This window comes from Pelodiscus sinensis, chromosome 21 (genome assembly GCF_052426305.1).
Source record: "Pelodiscus sinensis isolate ZL-2025 chromosome 21, ASM5242630v1, whole genome shotgun sequence".
Classification (NCBI taxonomy): domain Eukaryota; kingdom Metazoa; phylum Chordata; order Testudines; family Trionychidae; genus Pelodiscus; species Pelodiscus sinensis.
In genome coordinates this window covers 19676025-19701077 of record NC_143072.1, presented here as the reverse complement: position 1 = coordinate 19701077, position 25053 = coordinate 19676025, and the positions used below count along the sequence as shown (strand labels likewise).

General features: G+C 47.5%; 1 protein-coding gene across 9 annotated transcripts in view; it reads right to left on the bottom strand.

Moving 5' to 3' along the window:
• Positions 1–25053, bottom strand: part of ACACA (acetyl-CoA carboxylase alpha) — a 237340-nt gene that overhangs the window by 195129 nt on the left and 17158 nt on the right. For 6 of the 9 annotated variants that reach the window (XM_075904774.2, XM_089772238.1, XM_089772236.1 and 3 more), the window contains exons 4-7: positions 3284–3416; positions 1659–1797; positions 757–866; positions 93–174 (exon numbers count right to left, since the gene is read on the bottom strand). In XM_075904774.2, the coding sequence (XP_075760889.2) occupies positions 93–174; positions 757–866; positions 1659–1797; positions 3284–3416 (464 nt within the window). Of the gene's footprint in view, positions 1–92; positions 175–756; positions 867–1658; positions 1798–3283; positions 3417–9265; positions 9512–10590; positions 10916–25053 lie in introns of those variants that run through there. The other 3 variants (XM_075904773.2, XM_006138625.5, XM_075904772.2) reach the window with 3 other exon arrangements.

Here is a 25053-nt window from a genome sequence, read left to right as displayed (position 1 = left end):
CCCTGGATTTTTCCTCTCTCCAAACCACATTTATAACAGAGTAGATGGCACGGGTCTGTGAGAAGCTGCAGGTCAAACAGAGAAGTCCTTACCCATGAAGGCAATTCCATTTTTGTGGAGGAGTTCTGGTAGTTTGGGGTTCTCGGACGCATGCCCCCAGCCAGCCCACACCGCCTGGAGGGGAATACAAGGCAATTCATTCATTATAGCTGCAAAAGGAGTCAGCAAACAATCAACTAATCCATCCGATACTTTGAGCCTTCCTTTCCTCACTGACCCAGTTTCAATCCCACACCATTCACACACCTGACAGCATGTGTGACACTGCAAGAGCACGGCATCCCCAAGACAAGTCCCGGGAGAACGACATTACAAGGAACTTCTGAAGAGGATTTAAGGGCAGAGTTGTCCTAGGGACACCACACAACTGCTGCAAGTACTGACATGCGGAAAAATCAGCCCCATTCCACTGCTCAGCAACTTCACTGATCCTATGATTTTCTTGATCTGAAGAAGTGGGCTGTGCCCACGAAAGCGCATGATCCCATCTCCATGTTTTGTTAGTCTCCGAGGTGCTGCAGGACTATTCGTTGTTTACGGTTTTTTTAGGATTTCATAATTCCCAAACCACCTGAGAGTTTTCCCCAGACCATTTCTCTGATCTTACTTCCTTCAAATGGGATTCACGAATCACTGGCAAGAAAGACTCCTTGATTTTGCCTTTTAACTCCAAATTCTAGCTTTGCCCCTTCTCACCTGCACTGGAATCCTTTTTGCAATGTCAAGGATGAGCTCCACATTTGCATAATTATTGTTATTTGGTCCTCCTGGCACTGGGACATAGTGATCTGCCATTTTAATGTATTCTGCGAACACAAAGGGAATCTCATTTAGGACACATCCCACCAGCAACATTCAGCCTTAAACTCTCAACAGTTTGCCATTTTTACTTCCATGGACTCAAGAAACACTCAGGATTTGGCGTAATAAGAAACAGCACAAATACACACACTTTACAGAGAGATTTTATCTTCCAAGCATTTCACAGACCATGTTAACCAATTCGTTAATCATTCAAGCATCCTTGTGAAATAGTTCAGTATTACCCCAACTTCCTACTTTGATCACCAGATCATCTGCCCCTAATCCCAGTTCCAACAGCCAGACCATTCTCCCGGCCCTCAAAAGCCCTTCCTATTCACAGCTTGCTATATTTTAAGGCAGAGAGAAAAATCAGCAATTCAAGGTGCAGCTCTGTGAGTTTACAATGCACTCATCTTAACTCTTTGTGCTGAAGGCAAATGATCTCAAAAGGGCTCATGGTTTCAGACTGAAAACAAGCATTTCTGTAAGGGTCAAATCTAGGAGTGAAAAAGCAAACAGAAACCAGCGTTTGAGAGGGGAAATATTCCCATCAAATCTTAAACAGCTTTAAATCCATGACTCAACAGCTAAGTCAAGAGATCACCTGATTAAGCGCTTTCATCAGAAACTATAAAGAATGCAAAGCCCCAATCTCCTCCCACATTAACTTGTCACTGGACGGAAGAGCAAAAATATGCACCACAGTGCTAACGCACACCATCATGCATATTGCTCATGCAGAACGTTTTGAGTGGGGGAGGGGCAACGTCCCCTAACACGTCATCGCAACTTACCTGCATTCGCTTTCAGATCTTCAGGCGTCACCATGACCACAAACCTGATGGCACGCTCATTTCGAAACATCTCGTACGACCAGCGTCGGATGGATCTCATGCATTTCACTGCCGCAATCCCATTATTGGCAATAAGGACCTACGTGGGTTAGAAACAGGGTGGAGATGTAACAGGTAAGGATGTTAAGAGGCGGGTCATTGACTAATCGTGTAGTTGATATAATTTGTACTGACTACACGATTAGTCGATAAAGGGAAGGCGCTCGGTCCCAGCTTGCACCAGTCCAGGAGCTACTCCCTGCTGCGGCTCTGCAGTTTAAATGTAGCAGGAGCCGGGTGTGCAGGCAGCCCGGCTCTTACTACATTTAAGCTGCAGAGCTGCAGTGGGGGTAGGTCCCCGACCAACGCGAGCCAGGACAGAGCTGGAACTGCCGCGGGTCTGCATCTTAAATGTAGTAAGAGCCGCTTGGCTCTCACTACATGTAAAATGCAGAGCCATTGCGGTCCCAGACCGGCGTGAGCTGGGACTGAGCCAGGCTTGCTTGGTCCCGGCTCATGTCAGGTCTGCCTGCCTCTACCCACAGCCAGCCTGGGCCCGCCGTGGACAGGGGCTGCTGCCGGAGCAGCCTCTGCCTGTGACCAGCCTGGGCCCGCCACAGGCAGAGGCTGCTTCGCAGTAGCCTCCCCTACCCCCGCCCATGCTGCTACCTGTTGGGGGAGGGGGGTCATGCAGCACTACAGAGATGGTGCTGGGGGGGAAACTGGCTTTTAAGCTGACTCCCCGGAGCACTGGCTCCTATCCCCACGACCCAGCTTGCTGCTTCTAATAGAGGCAACAAGGGAGGAAGGAAAAGTGTAGTCGAGTAGTTGACTTAGGCTTATCAGGTAGTCGACTACTCAACTACTCGCTTACACCCCTAGTAACTAGGCAGCAATGGAGAGGGGCCACTCAAATATTTGTTTCTCCCTCTCCCCCAGTGCATCACATCAACAGAGACATCTTAGTTCAATAAGAGCATTCCCTTCCACAGCAATCACACACAGAAACCAGTTCTTGTTTGACACAGATTTTAAGGGGACATGATTCACTTTGCCTGAGAAACAGGATGGGACATTGGAGCAGGACCAATACGCAGCCTGATCCACCAACTGCTACTACATTTGAAACGAGTTCACGTCAACCTCAGGGAGTGGGACGAGGAGGGAGCCTCTCCCCTTAGACCATTCGAACTAGAGTGGAGAAAGCCCTATGAAATACAATTGCGCTCTGACAGCAAGAGGCACCGAATCATTCAACAGCCATCTCTAACGTTGAAAGCCACATTCTACAGCAATTTCATGTCACATGCTTACTGTCCCACAAAGTTCGAGTGATAGGATATTTATCCAACGTGGCAATAAGAGCAAAAGAATCATTGTTACAGACAGGAATGCAGTTCCAGAACTTCTCAATATTTGGGATTGGTCCTGTCTTGGGCAGGGGGCTGGACTTGATGACCTCCGGAGATCTCTTCCAGCTCTATGATTCTATGAATATTTGGCATTTACTAGCTTGGGTGCTCAGTGTTGCACAGATAACACAGGTTGATTGACGTGGGCGTGGAAACAAAGAGCTAGTCACCTACCTTCTCGATAACTTTATTCCCTCCAAAACGAGTAACAAATTCTGCAGGAGAGGCCACAGTGAAATCCCTCTGCAGATCAACTTTCTTCCTGTCCCGGCCTTGCTTTACAAGGTGCAAGCCGGACATACTGGGCCTAAGGGAAAGAAAAAAGGTGACTCAGAAGGTACAAGTAGATCTATTTCACACATGCCCCTGGGGGCAGTTTTTAAAAATTTCCTCTGCCTCTAAGTGCAGCCACTCTGGCCCGAGCGCTCATAAGGAACGCTCAGAGAATTGATTGTGAGATGCATGCAATGGCCAGACTGTATGTGCGCCATCACTGTGGCCACTGGAGGCGAGAGAAGCACTGACCAGCCAGTACATACATGACTTGCTAGTTACGCCCTTCCATAGAAAGGCAGAGTTAAGCTTATCCCAACCCAACGTTGCTCATGCAGCTAGGGAACCAGAACAGTGACAAGGAGAGATGGGGTGACCACTTGTGCCCAGCATCAGTCCTTCCCCTGGCCTGTTAGACAGGAGCCCTCCAGCATCATACAGCTCGGAAGGCAAACACCATCGCCCGACACCACAAGTCATCAGCCCCACATACGCCACACACACTGCAGCCCTTTACCAGGGGAGTGCATGTTATTAGGCTTTTAATGTGTCACCCGCATCTTCACAGAGATATTGCCTCGTGGACACCTCCCCTCCCATTCACTAGTGTGTGTGAGCCTTTCCACCCACCACAAGTGCCTGTGGCTTTAGCACAGGACTGGGCAATAATTTTTTGCTGGGGGCCACTTCAGAAATTCCTGAAGTGGCTCCAGGCTGCACCAGAAGGGGCAGGGCCTGGATACTTCCCTGCTTCCCCACCCACAGACTGTGGCTGGTCTGTGGGAGCATGTGAAGTCTTTGACCTTCCCCTCCCTCTGCAGAGGTTCTCCCTAGGCACCCATGCCCTTGGCAAGGTGGGAGGAGACTGTGGGCGCTTCCCATTCTGCCCCCAGGCCAATCAGGGGTTAGGGGAGTGCATGAAGTTTCCACCTCCCTGCCCCTGCTCCTAGCAGGGTGGGAGGAGACTTCGCGTGCTCCTCCTGCCCCCAACCCCTGATTGGCTTGGGGGTGGGGGAGTGGCAAGGCCTCCGCAGGCTGGATCAAGCCGCTTGGCAGGCCAAATCAGGCCCGCGGAGGCCCTTTCGCCCACCCCTACCTTAGCAGCTGGAAAGCAGGAAGAGGGCTGACCAGCTGCACCACACCACCAGCACAGGCTCTGCAGCCAGCCTGTGGTCCCCAGAGCACAACTTGGGAACCCCTGACCTAGCCTGCCTACTGCGGAGCCGGTGGCATTGAGCAACTCCGCTGGGGAGGAGGGACGAAAGAGAGCGGACACGGTGTAGCCAGACAGCCCTCCCTCCCCCCATATCATCCATCTTATTTGCCTCTCTGAAGCATACAGGGCAGAGAAGGAGCAGTAAAATCAGCATAGTCTATGCTGGCTCATCTGATCCTGAGAAGCTGAAAAAAACCCACAGATATGTGGAGAGAGAGCGATTAAGTCAATAAGCTGGCCTCGAGGCTGCGAGAACTGCCCCGGCTGGCACCCATGTTGATTCGAACACACACACAGTCCCTGGGAGAGGAATTTCCCACTGAGAAAAGAATGTCCAGTACTTCCAATTTAATCATCTCAATTCTCTCTTACAAGTGTAAATTAAGTTCACAACTCCCTTGTAAGAACTGGTCTCACAAAAGACAAACCAGCCCCATTTGGCATTACAGATAAGAAAGAGAAATACGTGACCCAATGGGTATATAAGATAGGTCCAGCACATACTCACTTTGAGTGTCATTCTACCCTCTACCTGCTGGTCGGGTTAGGTGTTTGACCTCCCGAGGTTCTATGGGGACGCCCACCTCGTATTTTCGTCTTTCCTAGGAATTGAGGGACCGGCCCTGGCCTGACATGCTGGAGTCGAGAAGGGGGTAAAAATTGTACCTGGATGTGGTCCTCTGTCTTAAGTGTACACATAGAAAGAGTAAGCTGTTACTTGGTACCATTATTTCTATTTTTCTATCTTTATCTTCTTTGTAACCATTTTTAAGATCTATATTTTGCTAACAGTTAAGAAATAGAACAATAGCCATTGCAACCATATGATTTATAAGCTTCCTCAATAAACCTGTAACTGTTTAAGTTTTAACCTGACTCCTTCAGTTGCTGTAACAGAACCAGGCACAATTTAAAAGAACTTCAGCCGGTCTTAAGGGACAGATATAGGGAGCCCTGACCGTCGGCTGACACACGGTGACCCTTGAGTAATGGAACTGGCCAGAAAAATCAAAGCCAGTAAGGAAAAAAAGGAGTCTCTAATGACAAACAGCTGGCACGTTCGGGATGCGTGAGCAGGACAGAGGATCCATCACGCCTGTGGCGTTCAGCCTAGCACAAACCCTACGTAACAAGCCACAATCCCAATTTCAACACACAAAAGTTTAAGTGTCTCAGCTTAAGGTGAAACGTTAATAAAACCCTGCACAAGCAGCAGCTAGAGCTAGTTTGTAGTAACTGTCAGGGCCAGGTAGATACCACAAAACCAGGGCATTTCCCATAGAAGACTTTTCTATTATTAATTATTAGAAGATTTACCCGGCATTGCTTGTGTGCTTCAGAGCTGGGGGGGAGGGGGAGTCGGGGGGGGGGGGCGAGGAGGGGCTCAAGGCAGTGGGTTGGGGGTGTAGAGAGTTGCAGGAGTTGTAGCTAGGGATGGCCACATAACTGCTCCCCAGGGCCAGCCCAGAGCCACGTGGCCTGATCACAGTATGCTTCCAGCTGCTGGCCTGGGATGATGGTGGGGCCACACTGCCTGGCAGGTAGCTGCTGTCCTGAGACAGCCAGGGCACTGAGCTGCTTGGCCAGAGGCTGCTCCACGGCTCTCTAGGGCTGTTGGGGCACGGTTGTTTGCTGCCCCCCTGTGGTCGTTCTGCAGTATAACTGTCCCTGCTATCTCAGCCATCCCTTTCCATGTGATGAGAAGCAATCACATTCCACATGCACCCCGTCGTCCTGGCACAACCAAACCCTGACCTTGCTTTTAAATTATCATAAGAAGAAGCTGCATATCGAATGTGGTGGTCCTAGTTACCATTTAGGAGTCCTTGGACAGACACACAAACTCCCTCAAAACTATAGTAGATTATTATTGTGCAGCATTTTCTCTATCCTCCACAGACTACGTAAGGAGACAAGGTCTCAATCTAGCTTAGATGTACTACATAGTCAGGGATACGAAGCAGAAGCAAGACCAAATACATGAAATCTGGAACTGAATTCATGAGGAAGAAGAATCTCCTGACAAACACTCGACTGGGACTCCCAAAATCCAACTTCACTTCCTAGTTCTCTCACAGATATTCCATGTGACCTTACACAAGTCAGAATCCCTCTGCACTTTGATACATTATACAGATAATGCAGGTTGGGGTAGGGATGTTAAATACTGGTTAACTGAACAGTCAATTAACCTCGTGATTTCTTATTGGTTACACGACTATTCTATAATCCCCGGGAGCGGGACCGGCAGCCAGCGTGCTCCGACCCCACTCGCGAGGTGCCCTCTGCCACTCCACATTGCTGCCTCTGTGTCAGCTCCCCTCACGGACCGGCTTCCTGTTGCCCCTTGCTGCTGCCTCTGATACAGAAGCAGCAGCAGCATGGGGTGGCAGCAGCCCCTTTCTGGGAATGGGAGTTCTGAGCTCCTAGACCTGTCGTGAGTCAGAACGGAACTGGGCTGCCTGTCCACCTGGCTCCTAATACACTTTAAATGCAGAGCCGCAGCAGGGGTAAGTCCCAGACCCAGCACAAGCCAGGACTGAGCCGGGCTGCTGGCAAGCCTGCTTAAAAATGTACTGGGGGGAGATAAGTTATCTCAAAATAGCAGCACCGGAGCATCCACAATACCGCTACTTCGGAATAACTATTTCAAAATGGGCATTATTCCTCGTGGAAAGCAGGAGTTTTATTTCAAAATGACCAGCCCCTTATTTCGAAATAAAGGGCTTGGTAGTACAGACAAGATAAAGGTTTAAACCAACTTTTAAGTGTCTAGGTTGGGATTTTCAAAGGACCCAGGGCATGTAGCTCAAGTGAGTTGGGAGCTCAGATTTCACTCAATATCAATGGTAGTTGGGTGCCTAATTCCTTTGGGATTAGTGCTGGGATTTCAGAGGGACTTGCCTCCTATGTGTTTCCTTTGCCTCTTTCCCCTTCTTGACTTTGTTCCTGCTTTCATTCCTCCCTTCCCCTGCTTGCAACAATTTCCTACTTTTCAGAATTAGTATAACAAAATTACTTGGCTTGTGATGCACCTACTTTGGTGCATGTCTTCACCAGCAAGTGCTTCCTGGGACTCTAAGGGTGTGTCTAAACTACATGGCTCCATCAATGGAGCCATGTAGATTAGGCTGATCGGCAAAGGGAAATGAAGCCGCGCTTTAAATAATCGCGGCTTCATTTAAATGGCTGCCACGCTGAGCCGCCAAACAGCTGATCAGTCGACGGAGCCATGTAGTTTAGACATACCCTAAGATGAAGCAGTGAGTTCACAATAACGGAGCCTGCCTCGGACTAATTTCAAAGCTTCCCTGTCGTGTGGGTACGCTAGTTCGAAATTATTATTTCAGGAGTTATTATTTCAAAATGTCCTAGCGGAGACATGCCCTAAGGCAGCACAATCGCAGTGCTGCAGTGTGGACACTTACTATAGCAAGCAAAGGGCTTTTCCATCAGCACAGTAAATCCACCGCTCTATGAGGTGGCAACCAGGTGGATGGAATAATCCAACCAGTAACCAACCTGAACTGACAGTAAGAATAAGGCGGATCAAACTACAATACATGGGGCCAGACATTTTCTACAGCCCTGAGTGGTGTTGCTAGGGCAACGTACATTTTAAGAGACTGGGCCTAAGGAAAACCGAGACAAGCAGCATAGAAAAGGAAGAAACTATGTAGGTGGGCCAGGAGCTTTAAGCAACCATATGCAGCTCAAAAATGGTGACAGGCACTATATCCTGGTAAGACTGCAGAGGTCACACCTGATTACATGCTTACTGGAAACTGACAAAACAACAAGGAGATCTAAAGGACAAAATGGGATCTCATCCTGCAAACGCTTTTGCATGTGAGCGTTAGTCCCACTAACTTCAAACGGCTGCTGACGTGAACACAGACACAGAGTGTCTGTGTCTGTCTCTCTCCCTCTCTCCCTTCCTCCCTCCCCCCCTCTCCCCCTCTCCCCCCCTTAAATATTCAGGACTAGCAGATGTACCTGGCTTTGCTCAAGGCCTTAACTGAAGTAATTTTTTTACATGTACATGCTTTATTTCAGTGATTGAATTTTTCAAAAACAAAGGCTGGAGTGAGCATTGAGTGGTGAGGAGGGGCAAAGGGTGGATTGCTTAGCTTAGGGCATAGGGTTGGGAGGTGTGGGGGGGTTCAAGGCAGGGAGAGGGAAGTGGGGCAGCTCAGGGCAGGGGGAGTGGGGTGAAGAACTCAGGGTAGGGAGCTGGGAAGTGGGGGAGGGCTTACGGGGCCACAGATGACAGCGAGTTGGCGCTGCTCCGGCAGCAACTCCTCCCAGGGCACCAGGGCTGTATTCCTCTGCTGGCAGGCTTCCCCCAGATGTCCCCTCCTTGGCCTGCAGGCTGTCGGGTGTGGGAGTGGGGGCTGCCCTCAGCCTGCTAAGCTGCCCTGCCTCCCCACAGCCTGCAGGCTCTCAGAGTGCCACCCCCACCAGCAGCCCTCCCGTGGCATGCAGACTGAAGCCTGCCCCCTTCTCCTGTGGACCTCCCCCACACACGGCCTGCAGGCTATTGCAGGGTGAGGCTCCAGAGTCTATCCCTCCTCCAGTATCCCCCCATGGCATGCAGGCTCTCCGGGGCAGCGGGGGGGGGGGGGGGGAGAGAGGAAGAGACAGGCCCCACATTTGGGGCAACTTACCCAGCCTGGAGGCAAGCCAGATTGCAGAGCCCCTGCCTTGCTGGCCACTCCTGGTGCTGAAGCTGCCCCAAGTGGCTACTCTCAGTATCACATTCCTCTTCCCTTTTGCATGCCTCTTCTCTCAGCCCTTTCCCTTTCCACATTATGGGACAAAGCCCCATTCCCGGCACTTCCCATTTTCCTGGTGCACCCAAACCCTGACTTTGGTTTAAGCTGGGAAGCTGCACACCAAAGTTGGTGGTCTTAGCTCTTACAGTTTAGGACAAACTTTTTTTTCTCGTTATCCAGTTGAAGAAAATTGCTGATGCCCATGACTCAGCATGATTTGACTAGAGTGTGAGCTCCACAGTGGGGCGGAGGAGGAGAGCTTTGGGGCATAGGAAGAGAATCCAGCTTTTGGGGGTGGTATCAAGGCTGGGATAGGAGAGGCTTAACTTCAGGGGCTCCTGGTCAGCAGTGGGGGTGCTAAGGCAGCTTCCTGCCTGTCCTGGCACTGCAAACCATGCTGCGCCCCAGAAGCAACCGGCAGCAGGTTCCCAGCCACGTCCTAGTGCAGGGTTTGCTGCTGGCCACTTCTGCAGCACGGCATGGTTTGCACCCCCACTGGTCACCTGATCCCCCTGCACCTGACATTCCAGGACCCAGTATTGGGTCACAACCCTAAATTTGAAAACCACTGATTTAGGAAGGGTTCTTGAATAGGCAGACACACAGACAGATGGACTCAAATATAGAGAGAGGAAAAAACATACTGCTTGCAGGTATAGCTCAGAGTTTATTTAGTGATAGGCAATGAAGCGTGGAATCTAGTTACTAATAGAGGCACTGTACCACCAACTCAGTGCAGAAGTAAGAAGCTTTTACTTTTTCAGGAGAGTGCAGGTGGAGGGGAAGTAAAAGAGCTCCAAACAAAGCAGGAATTACCCTAAGCAAAAAGAGCAGCCAGCCAGCTGTACACAGTTACAGTCCTGAGGTATGCCAACGAGTCACTTGGCACACAACTGCATCATTTGGTACTTCGAGAGCTCCTACACTTAAAAAATCTGCTGCTGCAGTTTTGGAAGCTGAACTGCAAGTCCTGCAGCAATTCAAAGATCTGCCCTTTTACTGTTTAAACATATTTATGTTCTAGCTATGACACAATAAAAGCAGAAACTGCATCCCAAATGTCTCCTACCAATTAAAAATTCCAGGGATCAAATCACCACTGACAAATATTCAGGATCCATTATCGATTGTCCAGAGCACAGACTCTGACCCTGCCAGACCTGCGTATGTGTCATCTGTCAGGACCAAGCAATCAGTAAAGATGGCACAGCTCTTACCTTTGGAGCATATAGTACCTGATCTCCTGCATTTTCTCTGCAGAAACTTCCATGCTGGCCTGCTAGAGGGATTTCCAGATTTTGATTTTGTTTATTACTCATTTACAGTAGTTGCTGCTGCAGCTCTAAATAAGCCCAAAATGCCTCCTTTGAATTTGTATGTCCCTCTTGGAACCAGATTTGAGCTGCAGCGCTTCCCTGATTGCCTCAGATTTTTAACCTTTGTCCCACACTGCTCCACCCCTCTTCAGTCAGTCAGTGTCTCTCTCCCTCAGACACATGGTAGCAGGGTTCACACAGCTGCATTTGTAAGGAAAGAGGTGATCAAAGAGGAGGAGGAAGAAAAGATCTACAGGTTACACACGTGGGCTTAAGGAGACAACATTGCTGCTGCAGTTTTCATGCTACAAAATGGGCTTCCATGAAAATGATCATTCTCTGCTCACATTTGCTAGAGGGAGGTCATTTTAGAACATGGGTTCCCAAATTGGGGGGGCATGAAGAAATTCCAGGGGGGGCGCGAGGTGACCCAGCCCTCCCCCCCCAAGTTTTGCTGCTATTTTTGTTTTTCGGTTCCTTTTTTTTTTTTTGCACTCAAGTTTTGCTGCTATTTGGGGGGAGGGGAGCATGGGGGTTTCTCAAAAATCAAAAAGGGGGCGTGATGCCGAAAAGGTTGGGAACTACTGCTTTAGAAAATTTCAGAGGGGTGGCCATGTTAGTCTGCAACTTTAAAAACAAGCAGTCCTGTGACACCTTGGAGACGAACAAAAATATATAGTATCACTAGGGGGCTCCCTGCTCGCTACGCTTGCCAAACCCCCCCTCTCTGCAGATAGGTGTCTAGCCAGACGGAAGGGGGCAGGAGCAGCCTGGGGTGTGGGATGAAGGGGTGAGAGGGCTCGGGTCCAGCACCGCCCAGGAGATGAGAGGGTCAGGCACGGCGGGGACACAGCATGGCCAGTGGGCGGGGCGGGCTCGGAGAGTGGAAGGGACCCAGCCCCAGCAGTTCCTCCCCAGCGGCAGAGCCCCCAGGGTGTGAAGCGGGAGCCGGAGCATCCCATGCCAGGAGAGGACAGCACCAAGGCGGCGGAGGCAGCATGAGGACGCAGATGACGTGATGATGTCACTCTGTCATCGCACAGGGAAACATTTTTTGAGAAGGGGGGAGCTTTTGGGGGCACAATTCATTTCATCAGACGAGCACATCTGATGAAGTGGGCTTTGCCCATGAGAGCGCATGCTACTATATAGGTTTATATTTGTTAGTCTCCAACGTGTCACTTTAGAAGACACTTTAGATTCCACAGTTTCCCGTTTGTCAGGAATACGTGTCAAGCACCCCCAGAGACAATGTTTTGGGTGGATCCATGGATACGGACCACACTGGGAGGGAGGGGGGCGCAGACCTGAGATGTTCCTTTTGGAGCCAATAATCCCAGGGATTTCCACCAAGCTAAACGAATTGCCATCTAGATCAGGTTGGAAATAAAGTCACCATGCTGGGGAGAAGACAAGGAACATGTTTCCATGGTCAAACAGAGGAGAACAGATGTGAAGTTTCTCCAGTCCCCTAGGGAAGGAAGGTGAGACTACGACAGGGGAAGGGATGGTCCAGGGCACTAGCTTGGAACTCAGGAAACTTCAGTCCAATTCCCTACCATGCCACAGGCTGCCTGAGGCACCCTCAGCAAGTCACTTAGTATTTCTGTGCCTCAGTTTCTCCTCTGCAAGATGGGGATGATACTTCCCTAGCTTCCAAAGGCATTGTGAGGATGAATACACAAATGATTGCCAGGTTCGTGGATACTATGGTGATGGGAGCCCTGAAAGTGCCTAGGAGAGACTGGAAGACAACATGTGCATCAAGCACACGCAAAGGTTCACTGGGGACATGAGCGCAAGAAAAAGCCTGAGACACACGTATGTAGCAAAAAGTTGGACTAACACCCTGCTCGCCATGAGACAGAAATAGATGCAGAAATCGGATTCTGTTTTCAAAAAGTACAGGGAACATCTCCCGTTATTACCAGCACGAGTGACGGAAGGGAAACTATAAAATCATCCAAAAATCATGCCAATGAGGACACAGCCACAGCAACCAGTACAGCTACTCAGCTTTTACAGCTCTGGTGACCGCAGAAGCCTGAAGCAGGACAATGACAAGTTAGGCCAGTGCACTGAAACAGAGAGAGGGGCTAGGAATAGGGGTACAGGGTGAGGGAGGGACGGTGACCGGGGGGAGAAACTGCCATGTCTGATAATGTTCAGTTCAGGCAAAAAGTTCTGCATTTCCTGGAGCTTTATCCACAGAAAGGTGGAAGGGCAGAAGGATACCTTGCAGATGCAAAGGAAAGAAGCAGGTAGACAGCTGCCGTGCAAGTGCATCTCTTCTGACTAGAGAACAATGGGGCCAAAAAACTGAGGCGAAGTCTACACTGCCGCTTTACTGCGCTGCAACCTTCTGGCTCAGGGGTGTGAAAAAAACACCCCCTTTCCCAAAGCACAGCAAGTTGTAGTGCTGTAAAGTGTAAATGGGCTCTCAGCGCGGTTAGCTAGAGAGCACTGGGCCCTGGTCTACACTAGGGAGTGATTTCAAAATAACGCCCCTTATTTCGAAATAACAAAGGAGTGTCCGTACTACCAGGTCTGTTATTTCAAAATAATAATGCCTGGTTTGCTTGGGGAACAAGCTTATTTCAAAATACAGTAAAACTCCATTAGTCCGGCATCCAATGCTCCGGGACTCCTGATGGTCCAGCACCATCAGGAACCCGGAAGTGCTGGGGCAGCCGGACAGGCTTCTCCCATTCAGCTGCTGCTGAAACTGACCAGCAGCTGAATCGGGGAAGCCGGGAGCAGAGCAGGTGGGGTGCTGCCGGGTTGGTCTCGTAGCGCTGTCCCTCGGGGCTGCGGGACCAACCCGGCAGCACCCCAGCTGCTCTTGGGGATGCCTGGGGCAAAGCAGCTGGGGTGCTGCCGGGTTGGTCCCGTAGCGCCGCCCCTCGGCGCTGCGGGACCAATCCGGCAGCTCTCCAGCTGCTCTGCCCCAGGCATCCCGAAGAGCAGCTGGAGTGCTGCTGGGTTGGTGCCATAGCACTGCCCCTCGGCGCTGCGGGACCAGCCCGGCAGTACCCCAGCTGCTCTATTGCAGGCATCCCCGATTCAGCTGCTGCTGAAACTGACCAGCAGCGGCTGAATCAGGGACTCCTGGGGCAGAGCCGGACTATCGTAAGGGGGGGCTATGAGGGGTCTGGGGTGGCATCCCCTCCCACCCCTCTCCAGACCCCTCATAGCTCCCCCTTCTGATAGGTCGGGCATATCTGATAATCCGGCACCCCCTGGGTCCTAAAAGGTGCCGGATTACCGGAAGTTTACTGTACTTATTCCAGGAGTTATTTTGAATTTAGTTACAGCCACTCCCTGAGTTACGACCACCTCCACTTACGACCATCCGCACTTACGACCAAAATGGTCATAAATGCAGATCCGAGTTACGAACGGCGATCCACGCTTACGAACAGCACAGTCGCCATGTAACTCTATGGGATCCGAGTTACAAACACTTCGAGGTTATGGACCAAGTGTTGGTCCGTAACTTGTTTGTAACTCAGGGAGCGGCTGTATTTCGAAATAATTTCCTAGTGTGGACATGCCCTGGGAGACCCCTCTCCTAGCCCTCCTGCCCTGGCCACACTTGTAAAGCCCTGCCGCGACCTCACTTTAATTTTAGAAGTGCAGACAAAGCCTGAGTGAAAGGGTCTGAGCTGCAAACATTTGACATTAGATTTCAGCTCTTACCACACACAGAATTTGGGGCACTCAGCTCTGGAAAGCTGGTTTGGTCCCCTGCACAAAAGCCATGGAATTTGGCTATGCTCTGAATCCTGACAACCAAAGTTTGGGGTGAGTACTCAGATGCTGGTCATGTGAGAACGTGGTTATTTCTGTCCCTGCCTTCCCTCTATGGATGGAAGTCTACGGGGCTTCTAGGGCACAGGCCAGATGAATGAATTCATGGCTAATGAAGCAACTGGCATGCTCAACCAACAGCTAAATGGATCGTTTCCACCAATAGCCTTTGCTCACATTCACGAAGTGCTGGGGGCCTTTGGAGAACAGGGCCACACTACAGCTACAACCAGAACTAGAGCTAGCCACAAAGATTTCCACAAAAACATTTCCCCCCCCCCCCTCCTGTAGCTCCCCTTACGATAGTCCAGCTCTGCCCCAGGAGTCCCTGATTCAGCCGCTGCTGGTCAGTTTCAGCAGCAGCTGAATCGGGGATGCCTGCAATAGATTCAAAATTTACCAATACTGAAACACTGCAAAGAAACTGGTGGATTTCAATGAACTTCCAGGGATTCGACTGGAAACCTGCCTGGTTCTCTGCCAGCTCGCTCACCCAGCTCCTCCATAAACCACCTGGACTGCTGTTGAGGGAGCAGAGTCCGCGATTCCAGGACAGCCCAGCACCATCCCAGGTCCTTAGCAACCCGCTAAGTGGGCTACAGAACAGCTGGCACACCCAGCTCCCCTTTCACTCAATGGGCAGGTTACACTGCCAAATGTTCAAGCCCTACCCATCTCAAACCCACTCAGTCTCTGAGCTCCATATCCATGGGAAAATAAACCTACTGCCTTTGTTACACTTGTATCAAGTCAGAAGCAGCCACAACCTTGGCTAAAATCATTAATCATGTCTGCTAGCAGCTGAATTCACTGCGAGGTACACGACCAAACCAGCGCATGTGACTTTGGTGTAACGCATCCTCCAGAGACGCTCTGCACAAGGATCGTACCGTTCTGATATAACACTCCCAAACACGCACACTGCAAAGGTTATTTCTTGAGCATCTAACTACACAGACACTGCCCGTGTCACCCTCGTTACAGTAAACACAAGAAATTCATTTTCTCTTTCGCACCAGGCCCATTGTTCAGCAAAAAGGCAAACCCACACTGCTGTCTCCCTTTCAGAACGCTAGCAAATGGAGAGCATCCATTTTAGATACATACCTGACGCACATTCCAACTAGGAGCCTGCATTGATCCCAGCACTGTAACATGCTAAGTGCTATCAGTGACGTAGCAGTTTATTCCAGAGGCAGTGATGCATTAGCTGGCTTGTTTGCGATGCAGTCTTAAGCAGACCTGCAGCACGTACACACACACACACACACACCGTGAAAGGATCGTTTTGCACACTAGGCCTGTAAAGGGTGTGGAGAAGCAGCTCTGGACTCAAATGCAGCAGTTGCTTTACTCATGAAGATTTAGAGATGCATAAGATCTGAGTGGGAAGATTTAAGCACAGCTAAAGCAACCATATGATCTGCTCCACTTTCCAGGCTGCTCTCGCAGGTTATTTCCCTGAGGGATACAGCTACAACAAGCGTGCACCTCTGCAATCTACAAAAAGGAGCCGTTTTGGGGGCTATGTTAGACAGACGAAATGGCGGACTGTGCTTTAGGTAAGAAGTAGGAAGGGGGGGGGGGGGGAGAAGAGAGTACTGCCTGGACTTATTATACGCAGTTCTATATCTGAACTCTTGAAGGGTTACATGTAATATTTCGCCCTACAGGTGTCAACAAAATAACATTAGTGGTCTCAGATCTGTCTGCTCAAAAAGGCCATTGCTTATGGACCTTAAGACATTAAAGAACAGGCACAATAGAACAGTTCTCAGAGGCCATGTATACCTAGTGCTACTCAGCAGTCTTCCAGGGGTGCATCAACTCATCTAGACATTTGCCTAGTGTTACAACAGGCTACATCAAAAGCCCGAGCCAAGTCAGTACAAACTACAATTTCATACAGACAAGCCAGGGAAGAAAGCAATTTCAGTAATAACATGCTCTGACACTTCCATTTTTGTGTATCTCACTTTGTAAGGAAATCGGTTAAGCAAGGTGAAACTTGGGGTACGCAAGACCAATCAGATTGCTGAAAGGGCTACGGTAATCTAACAAGGTTGCGAACCACTGCAATGAAGCATATAACATCCCCTTTATTGCTCAGGGTGTTCCCCACGCAGATATCCATGTGAATGATCAAGGGGAGACCAGAGCCCATAATTATCCTGGATCCACAAGACTCAGGACCCGTCTAACCTAAGGGATGAATGATTTCATGTCTCCAAAACACAACTCTTTTTCCCTGCGCTCGGTGCTTTGGTTACAACAGCTGCAGAGGAGTCGGCATTGTGACATCTCTCATTTGGTAGAGAGAGACATGTTTTCTTTTTGTAAATCACAAACCCAGTCTCTCTATGATTTTGTGACATTGGCCATCACCAGAACATGCCCTCTCCCAAATTACTACTGTGCCTTGAAACGGTGAAACCTGCATCTCTGATGTCTGGAGGGGACAGATTTGCTTTCTTAGTGCAGGACGGGCTCATTGAGACTCTTTTCACTGATCCCAATGGGCAGCTGCTATTCATGACTGATCCAGAACCTTTCACTCTGCATATCCCTCCACCTCTCCTTCTTCCAACCATTCTTTTGGTCGCTTTTCCCCAGCAAGTTGCTTTGCATCTTCTTCTATGCCACCTTTCACTAGGAGCTGGGCCCTACTACTTCCATATGTCAAATGCCTTCCCTCTCCTCCTCCAAATCTCCCCTCAAATTCCATTTCATCTGCCGGTCCTTCTTGCTTAGCTCTCTGCAGTGATCAGCCCTCCTGCATTTGTAAACCACTGGGCAGCTATACATTTGTCCAAATTCAACTGGAAACTCTCCAGGACAGGACCCTTGTCTTATGTATTCTTGCCGTATTACCTCTATTCCAGCTGGTCTAGTATGCAAAGGCATGACATTGAAATTGCACTGCACAAGGAACAAACCAGATTAATTCCTGGTATGAGTCCAATTAAGCCGAAAGAGCTACATTCTGGGGGAAGCTGGCACAGCAGTTTCATCCGAGGATGATAAAGTCCGATACCAAATAGAGAGAGAGCTGGGAACCACTAAGAATATGCACCGCAAGCAGAAACCTCATTCTGAAACTCCTCTCTCCCACGACTAACATCTTACTACAAAAGTAGTCCCACTGATTTCAATGGGATTTCTCCACAGACTGACATTCCTACAGCAGTGAAGGTAATAGAATCTGGCCTACAGGTGACAACTCTAGAACTGTGAACTGAATTGCCTTTGAACTTCAGGAAAAGGGATGAAGTGAGGATCAGGTTAAAATCCCTAGAATCATATTTTCCACGTTAGCTTTGGTTCAGTGTTGGATCCAAAGCAGGAAGGGGCTGTTCATCAATTTCAGTGTCAAGAGGTCCTCAAAAGCAAGCAAGAATAACTGAGCTGGTGGTATTTCTGCCATTTCTGGGCAAAATGCCATAAAGTTTTCGGTGCCATCAGGCTCAAACTCTAGTTTTAAATCTGTCATTAGACCCAAATCCTGAGCCCCCTAATCTAAACTTAATCCACCATCCACACACCAGTTCCTGGGGCCAGCTCTTACTGGACGGTTGTTGTATTTTAATCTGTTCCACAGTGTAATTCTGCAAGCTCCTTAATACCAGCCAGTTAGTTTTCAAGCCAAGTTACACTGCACAAACAAGAGCATTTAAAAAAAAAATCAAATTGACCCCCTACACAAATACAATTGCAGCAAGACTGAAAAGCTCCATGGGGGGACAACATCTAGTGCTTCTTGTCATGAAGGTTTAAAGGTGAAATGAGGGAACTGGGGGAAAGTGTTTGCACAGCTTCAAAAGTTTCTCCCAAAATTTCCTACGCAAAAGGTTTTACCTTACGGAGGATGGCCTTGTAATTAAAAACACAATATTAAAAGTCCAAAGATCTGAGTTTTCCCAGCACAGCGAATTCCTACACTTCCTTGTGCCTCAGCTTTCTTCTCCGTAGAATAGAAACATTAAATCACTTAGAGCCGGAGCTAATGTCATTGAAGTCAGTAGGAAACCTTCAACTGATTTCAATGTCCCTTGGACTGGACAGCTAAATGTTTAAAAGCACTTAGTTGGCCCAATCTTTTGAGGTGCTGAGCACCTCCTAACTACAATGGGAATGGAGGCATTTAGGAGACCTCAGCAGAGGGCCCTGAAATTCTTAGAGGAAAGGTTTTATTAAACTGCAAAATATCTTGTACCCCTTTAATTAGAAAGATCATCTACATGACTCTCTCTCTCACTCATCACTATGGAGCTGCAGCACCATTCTGAGTATCTTACCAAAATCTTCCCACAAAAGGGGACTCTGAGCTTGGTGCTTCTAATGTAAAAAATCAGAGGAGCAAAGGGAAAAAAATAAATTGGATGGTGGGAAAAGCAGCATTGGTCTTTGCACATTTCAAAAGGAGCGGGATGGAAAGAAACACTTTTCTGTTTGAGTTGTAGATCACCACCTCTTAGAAGATTTACCCGGCGTTGCTCAGGTCCTTAACTCAATTCCTTTTTGGAAAACAAAATGGAAGTGAACAGGCTTCATTTATATCATTGCTCTGGGGTGGAGATGGGGAAGAGGGGTTGAGGATGAAGGCTGCTGTCACCACAGCACCTTGGGGACAGGTGAAAGGGGCCCTTCCACGGCCGCTGCAGTTCCAGCGGGCACAGCTGGGGGAGGGATGTAGGTGTCTCACCTGAGGCAGGTCCAGGTTGGTCTGCCCCCTACACTCCTCAGCCAGAGTGAGAAATGCAGCAAACTCTGCACTTTCTCCTGCTTCCCTGACAAAGGGGAACAGTCAGCAATGTTCTCATACGAATCAGGGCAGGGGAAGGAACTTCAGGCACCCCCGCCCTCTCTAAACAATGCCTGGGAGGTGGGAGGCTTGGGGTGAGGCAGTCCCAGACAGGGGGTGAAGGGAGGGTGCACACCCCCCAGCCAGTTCCTTTCTCCTGCCTGGGATTGTGTGTCATTCTGTATGGTTTTATGAGAAGCAATCCAATTCCAGGTGCATCCCATTTCCCTGGCACAACCAAACCCTGTCTTTGCTTTAAGTTATAAGAGGAAGCTGTATATCGAATTTGGTGGTCCTCGTTCTTACTGTTTCGGAGGAGTTCTCGAACAGAGAGATGGACAAACAGACAGATCGTGCGTGCACGCACGCACACACACACACACACCCCCACCCACCCCACAAGTCCTATGAAAAACAGGACTATGTAGCACTTTAAAGACTAACAAGATGGTTTATTAGGTGATGAGCTTTCGTGGGCCAGACCCCCTTCCTCAGATCAAATAGTGGAAGAAAATTGGCACAACCACATATACACCAAAGGACACAATCAAAAAAATGCACACACATGAAAAGGACAAATCAAATTTCCAAACAGAAGGGGGATGAGGGGAGGAGGTAAATGTCTTTGAGCTAATTATATTAGAGATAGCTTCCCCAATTATCACCATCTCTAATATCATTAGCTCACAGACATTTACCTCCCCCCTCACCCCAGTTCTGTTCTGAAATTTGATTTGTCCTTTTAATGTGTGTTCATTTTTTTGATTGTGTCCTTTGGTAGATATGGTTGTGCCAATTTTCTTCCACAATTTGATATGAGGAAGTGGGTCTGGCCCAAGAAAACTCATCACCTAATAAACCATCTCGTTAGTCTTTAAAGTGCTACATAGTCCTCTTTTTTGTTTCAGCTACACCAGACTAACACGGCTACATTTCTATCACTATACAACAAGTCCTATGTGAGGGAGCGGAATAGTAGCATGAATTTTAGAACAGCTTTACAACTGAAGAAAAGGAAGCAATAGAGAAGGAGTTCACACATCACCTATATAACCTAGCACAATGGAGGGGAACCCCGATTACAAAACCATCCCTTTTTCAATGGGCACAGGGCCTGATCCAAACCCCCACCCAAATTAAGTAGGAGACTTTCCATTCATTGTAGTAAACATTGCATCAGGCACATAGTTTAGACCCAAAATTTTGATTCTGAGGCTTTATTTTAATTTTTTTTAAACCCCACTTTATGCTGTGACTCGTGTTTTTTCAACTGAATGCAGTTTTCAAGTTTAAAGACAAATTTCAACATCCCTTGCAGGGTTGCAAACTTAGGCACAGCAATATTACAGTAGCGGTTGAGAACCGGAAAGTGAAATGCAAAGTAAACAATGTGAATCGGCCATGCTAGTTTCACTGTCGAGGTGAGTGAGGTGCAGAGGACAAGCAAACAGAACCAGTGATGAAAGCTGGGGATTGGGAGAGAGAAGAGATTGAGAGAAGTTATTTGTTTTGGCAAGGTCTCCTTTAAAGATAGACATTTCTGCAAGCTGCTGAAAGAAAACTGTCAGGGACATGCCTCGCCCTTCTCTCCTGAGCTGATCATTGTTGACATATGGCAAAGAAAGAGGCCTTCTTTCTGGGAGATGCAAGGCTCCGGAAACAGGCCTCAGCAATACCATGGCAACCGGCAGCACAGAGAGCAGGTTATGGGAGGAGCTTTCAATTCAAGTAGTGGCCACATGGTTAGAAATTCAGAGAGGAGCTGGAAGGGGAGAAATCAGTTTGGTGAACGAAAATTTCCTATGTAAGAGTGAACGGTTTGGAAATTCCAGAGCAAGGCCTGATCTTCCCTAAACATAAGTATGCCTCTGAGATATGCCACTGATTACAATAGGACAGCTCGGTTGCACAGGTATTTAAAACTTTGCAAGAGCAAATCTAATTATTTAACTCAAAATAAAACACAAAAATAGTTCAGCTGCTTGGTTAGCACTCTGTGCAATCATGTGAAGTCTGGCATCGCATCTGGCTGCCCAGTCTAGAGTGCTCAGGGCTGTACCAAGATCAGGTCCTCATTCTGAGAAGATTTCAACACGTGAACCACTGCAGCACTCATGAGAGTCTCAAATTCAGTTCAAGTTTGTCTACTGAAGTCTCCTTGTGATGAAGCAGAAAGGGCCAAATTCTCTGTGGAATTAACTCTGACTTAGAATAATAGACTCATAGAATAATAGGACTGGAAGGGACCTCGAGAGGTCATCGAGTCCAGCCCCCTGCCCTCAAGGCAGGACCAAGCTCCGTCTACACCATCCCTGACAGATGTCTATCTAACCTGTTCTTAAATATCTCCAGAGAGGGAGATTCCACCACCTCCCTTGGCAATTTATTCCAATATTTGACCACCCTGACAGTTAGGAATTTTTTCCTAATGTCCAATCTAAACCTCCCCTGCTGCACTTTAAGCCCATTACTCCTTGTCCTGTCCTCAGAAACCAAGAGGAACAAATTTTCTCCTTCCTCCTTGTGACACCCTTTTAAATATTTGAAAACCGCTATCATGTCCCCCCTTAATCTTCTTTTTTCCAAACTAAACAAGCCCAGTTCATGAAGCCTGGCTTCATAGGTCATGTTCTCTAAACCTTTAATCATTCTTGTCGCTCTTCTCTGTACCCTTTCCAATTTCTCCACATCTTTCTTGAAATGTGGCGCCCAGAACTGGACACAGTACTCCAGCTGAGGCCTAACTAGTGCAGAGTAGAGCGGCAGAATGACTTCATAAGTTTTGCTTACAACACACCTGTTGATACAACCTAGAATCATATTTGCTTTTTTTGCAACAGCATCACACTGTTGACTCATATTCAACTTGTGGTCCACTATGACCCCTAGATTCCTTTCCGCCATGCTCCTTCCTAGACAGTCGCTTCCCATCTTGTATGTATGGAACTGATTGTTCCTTCCTAAGTGGAGCACTTTGCATTTCTCTTTATTAAACCTCATCCTGTTTACCTCTGACCATTTCTCTAACTTGCTAAGGTCATTTTGAATTATGTCCCTATCCTCCAAAGAAGTTGCAACCCCACCCAGTTTGGTATCATCTGCAAACTTAATAAGCATACTCTCTATCCCAATATCTACATCACTGATGAAGATATTGAACAGTACGGGTCCCAAAACAGACCCTTGCGGAACTCCACTTGTTATCCCTTTCCAGCAGGATTTAGCACCATTAACAACTCTGACTACAGTTATCCAGCCAATTATGCACCCACCTTATCGTGGCCCTATCTAAGTTATATTTGCCTAGTTTATCAATAAGAATATCATGCGAGACCGTATCAAATGCGGTCTTAATGGAGTTATATTCACAAGTAAAGATCCAATTCTGAGAGCAATTCTTGACAAGTTCAACTCTGCACGGGCCAAAAGGAATAAACAAAAAAAGTGTGCACAATTTCCTTAATTTTAATATGTTTTATTCTAGATGCCATCTTGAAAATGTGAGTTAGTAAAAGTCAGGAAAAAAATTTGGTTAAATATTTAAATCACATTGGGACAAAAGGACCCCAAAGTGCTTTCCAAGTTAACGTATTCAGGAGTTACTTTATCCACTACAGAAACCATGGATGGAGCACAGCAGCTGTTTAACAACTCCAGGGAATTCTACACAGCATGCCAGGACACGAATGTTATTTTCAGTTAGAAGTACTGGGGGCAGGAGGGGAGGGGGGAATCAGTGAACCCTAAATGACAACATTTCTCAGCACATGAGAAAGTGAAATTGACAAGAAACCAGTCAAGTTTTACTGTCCAAATTATGTGAAGTGCAAAAAGTACGCAGACAGTACAAATTAAAGTATTTTGAAGATGTTCAGTCTTGAAGACACTCTCATAACATAAAGGGATTAATGGAATTGTTTTGAAGCAAAGGACTTCCCACCCTTTAATAAGGTGGGATAGTATCACTTAGCAATTTTCAGTAGTGTACAGGCAGAGATGGCTTTATAACAACATCCTGATCTGTCTGCTTTTTCCAGTAGGCATTTTTCCTGCTGAACAGAGCAAGATGTGCCAACATGCCAGCTGAAAGCCCATGATCTGATCATAGTTTTTAAATCAGTCAACTGATTAACAACTGGCACAACTAGTAGGTCACATGGATTTCTTGCTGGAATGGGAGTTTACTTGGCACAGCTTATCTGACCAAGGGTTTCTTAAGCAATAACATGGCACTTAGTAAATGGCGTTTTCTGTCAATTCTCTTCTCTTCATAAAAACTGAATGTGATTATCTCCTGGTATCTATGAGCTGAGACTAACAAGTTTTAAATCAGCATTAAGGTGGAATAGCACAATGCATGCTCAGTCTGGATACTGAAATACAGAAATGTGACTTGGAACACTGAATAACCACTATTGGCTCACGTTTTATGGATCACACCCAATTGTCTGATCGTATCTCAGCTAACATAAGCAGTAGGGCTGTCAATTAATTGCAGTTAACGCAGGTCATTAACTCAAAAAATTTAATCATGATTAAAAAAAATCAATCAATTTTAATCATGCTGTTAAACAACAGAATACCGATTGAAATTAAATATTTGGATGTTTGTTTACATTTTCAAATACATTGATTTGAATTACAACACAGAATACAAATGTACAGTGCTCACTTAATTTTTTTTTACAAATATCTGTATTGTGATCATGATAGAATATTTTTTTAATTCACCTCATACAAGTACTGTAGTGCAGTCCCTTGATTGTAAAAGTGCAACTTTTAAATGTAGGTATCTTTTGTTACGTAACTACACTCAAAAACAAAAAGTAAAACTTTAGAGCCTCCAAGTCCACTCAGTCCTACTTGTTGTGCAGCCAGTCAGTAAGAGAAAAGTTTAAAAACAAACAAAAGAAAGTAATTATTCACATAAACGCACAGTCAACCTGTGGAACTTCTTTCCAGGGGATGTTGTGAAGGCCAAGACTAAAAGGCATGATTTTCCAAAAATGCTTTTAACGGAAAAGTTTTCCGTTAAAAGCATTTTCAGAAAAGCGCGTCTAGATTGGCAGGATGCTTTTCCGCAAAAGCACTTTTTGTGGAAAAGCATCCGTGGCCAATCTAGACGCGGTTTTCCGCAAAAAAGCCCCGATCGCCATTTTCACGATCGGGGCTTTTTTTGCGGAAAACATTACTATGCTGTCTACACTGGCCCTTTTGGGCAAAAGTCTTTCGGAAAAAGACTTTTGCCCGAACGGGAGCAGCATAGTTTTTCTGGAAAAGCACTGATGATTTTACTTGAGATTGTCAGTGCTTTTCCGGAAATTCAAGTGGCCAGTGTAAACAGCTGGCAAGCTTTTCCGCAAAAGCAGATGATTTTCCGGAAAAAACTTGCCAGTCTAGACACGGCCAAACAGTGTTCAAAAAGAACTAGATAAAATTCATGGAGGTTAGACCCATTAGTGACTACTAGCCAGGATGGGCAGGAAAGGTGTCCCTAGTCCCTGCCAGAAGTTGGTAATGGGCAACAGGGGGGTGGATCACTTGATGATTACCAGTTTTGTTTATTCCCTCTGGGGCTCCTGGCATTGGACGCTGTTGGAAGATAGAACACTGGGCTAGATGGACCTTTGGTCTGACCCAGTATGGCCATTTTTATGTTTGTTCTCAAGAGAAACAAGTTTGTTTTAGGGATGTTAAATTTAGATTAATTGGCTAATTGAATAGTCAATGCAATTTGCAACAACTATTCAATT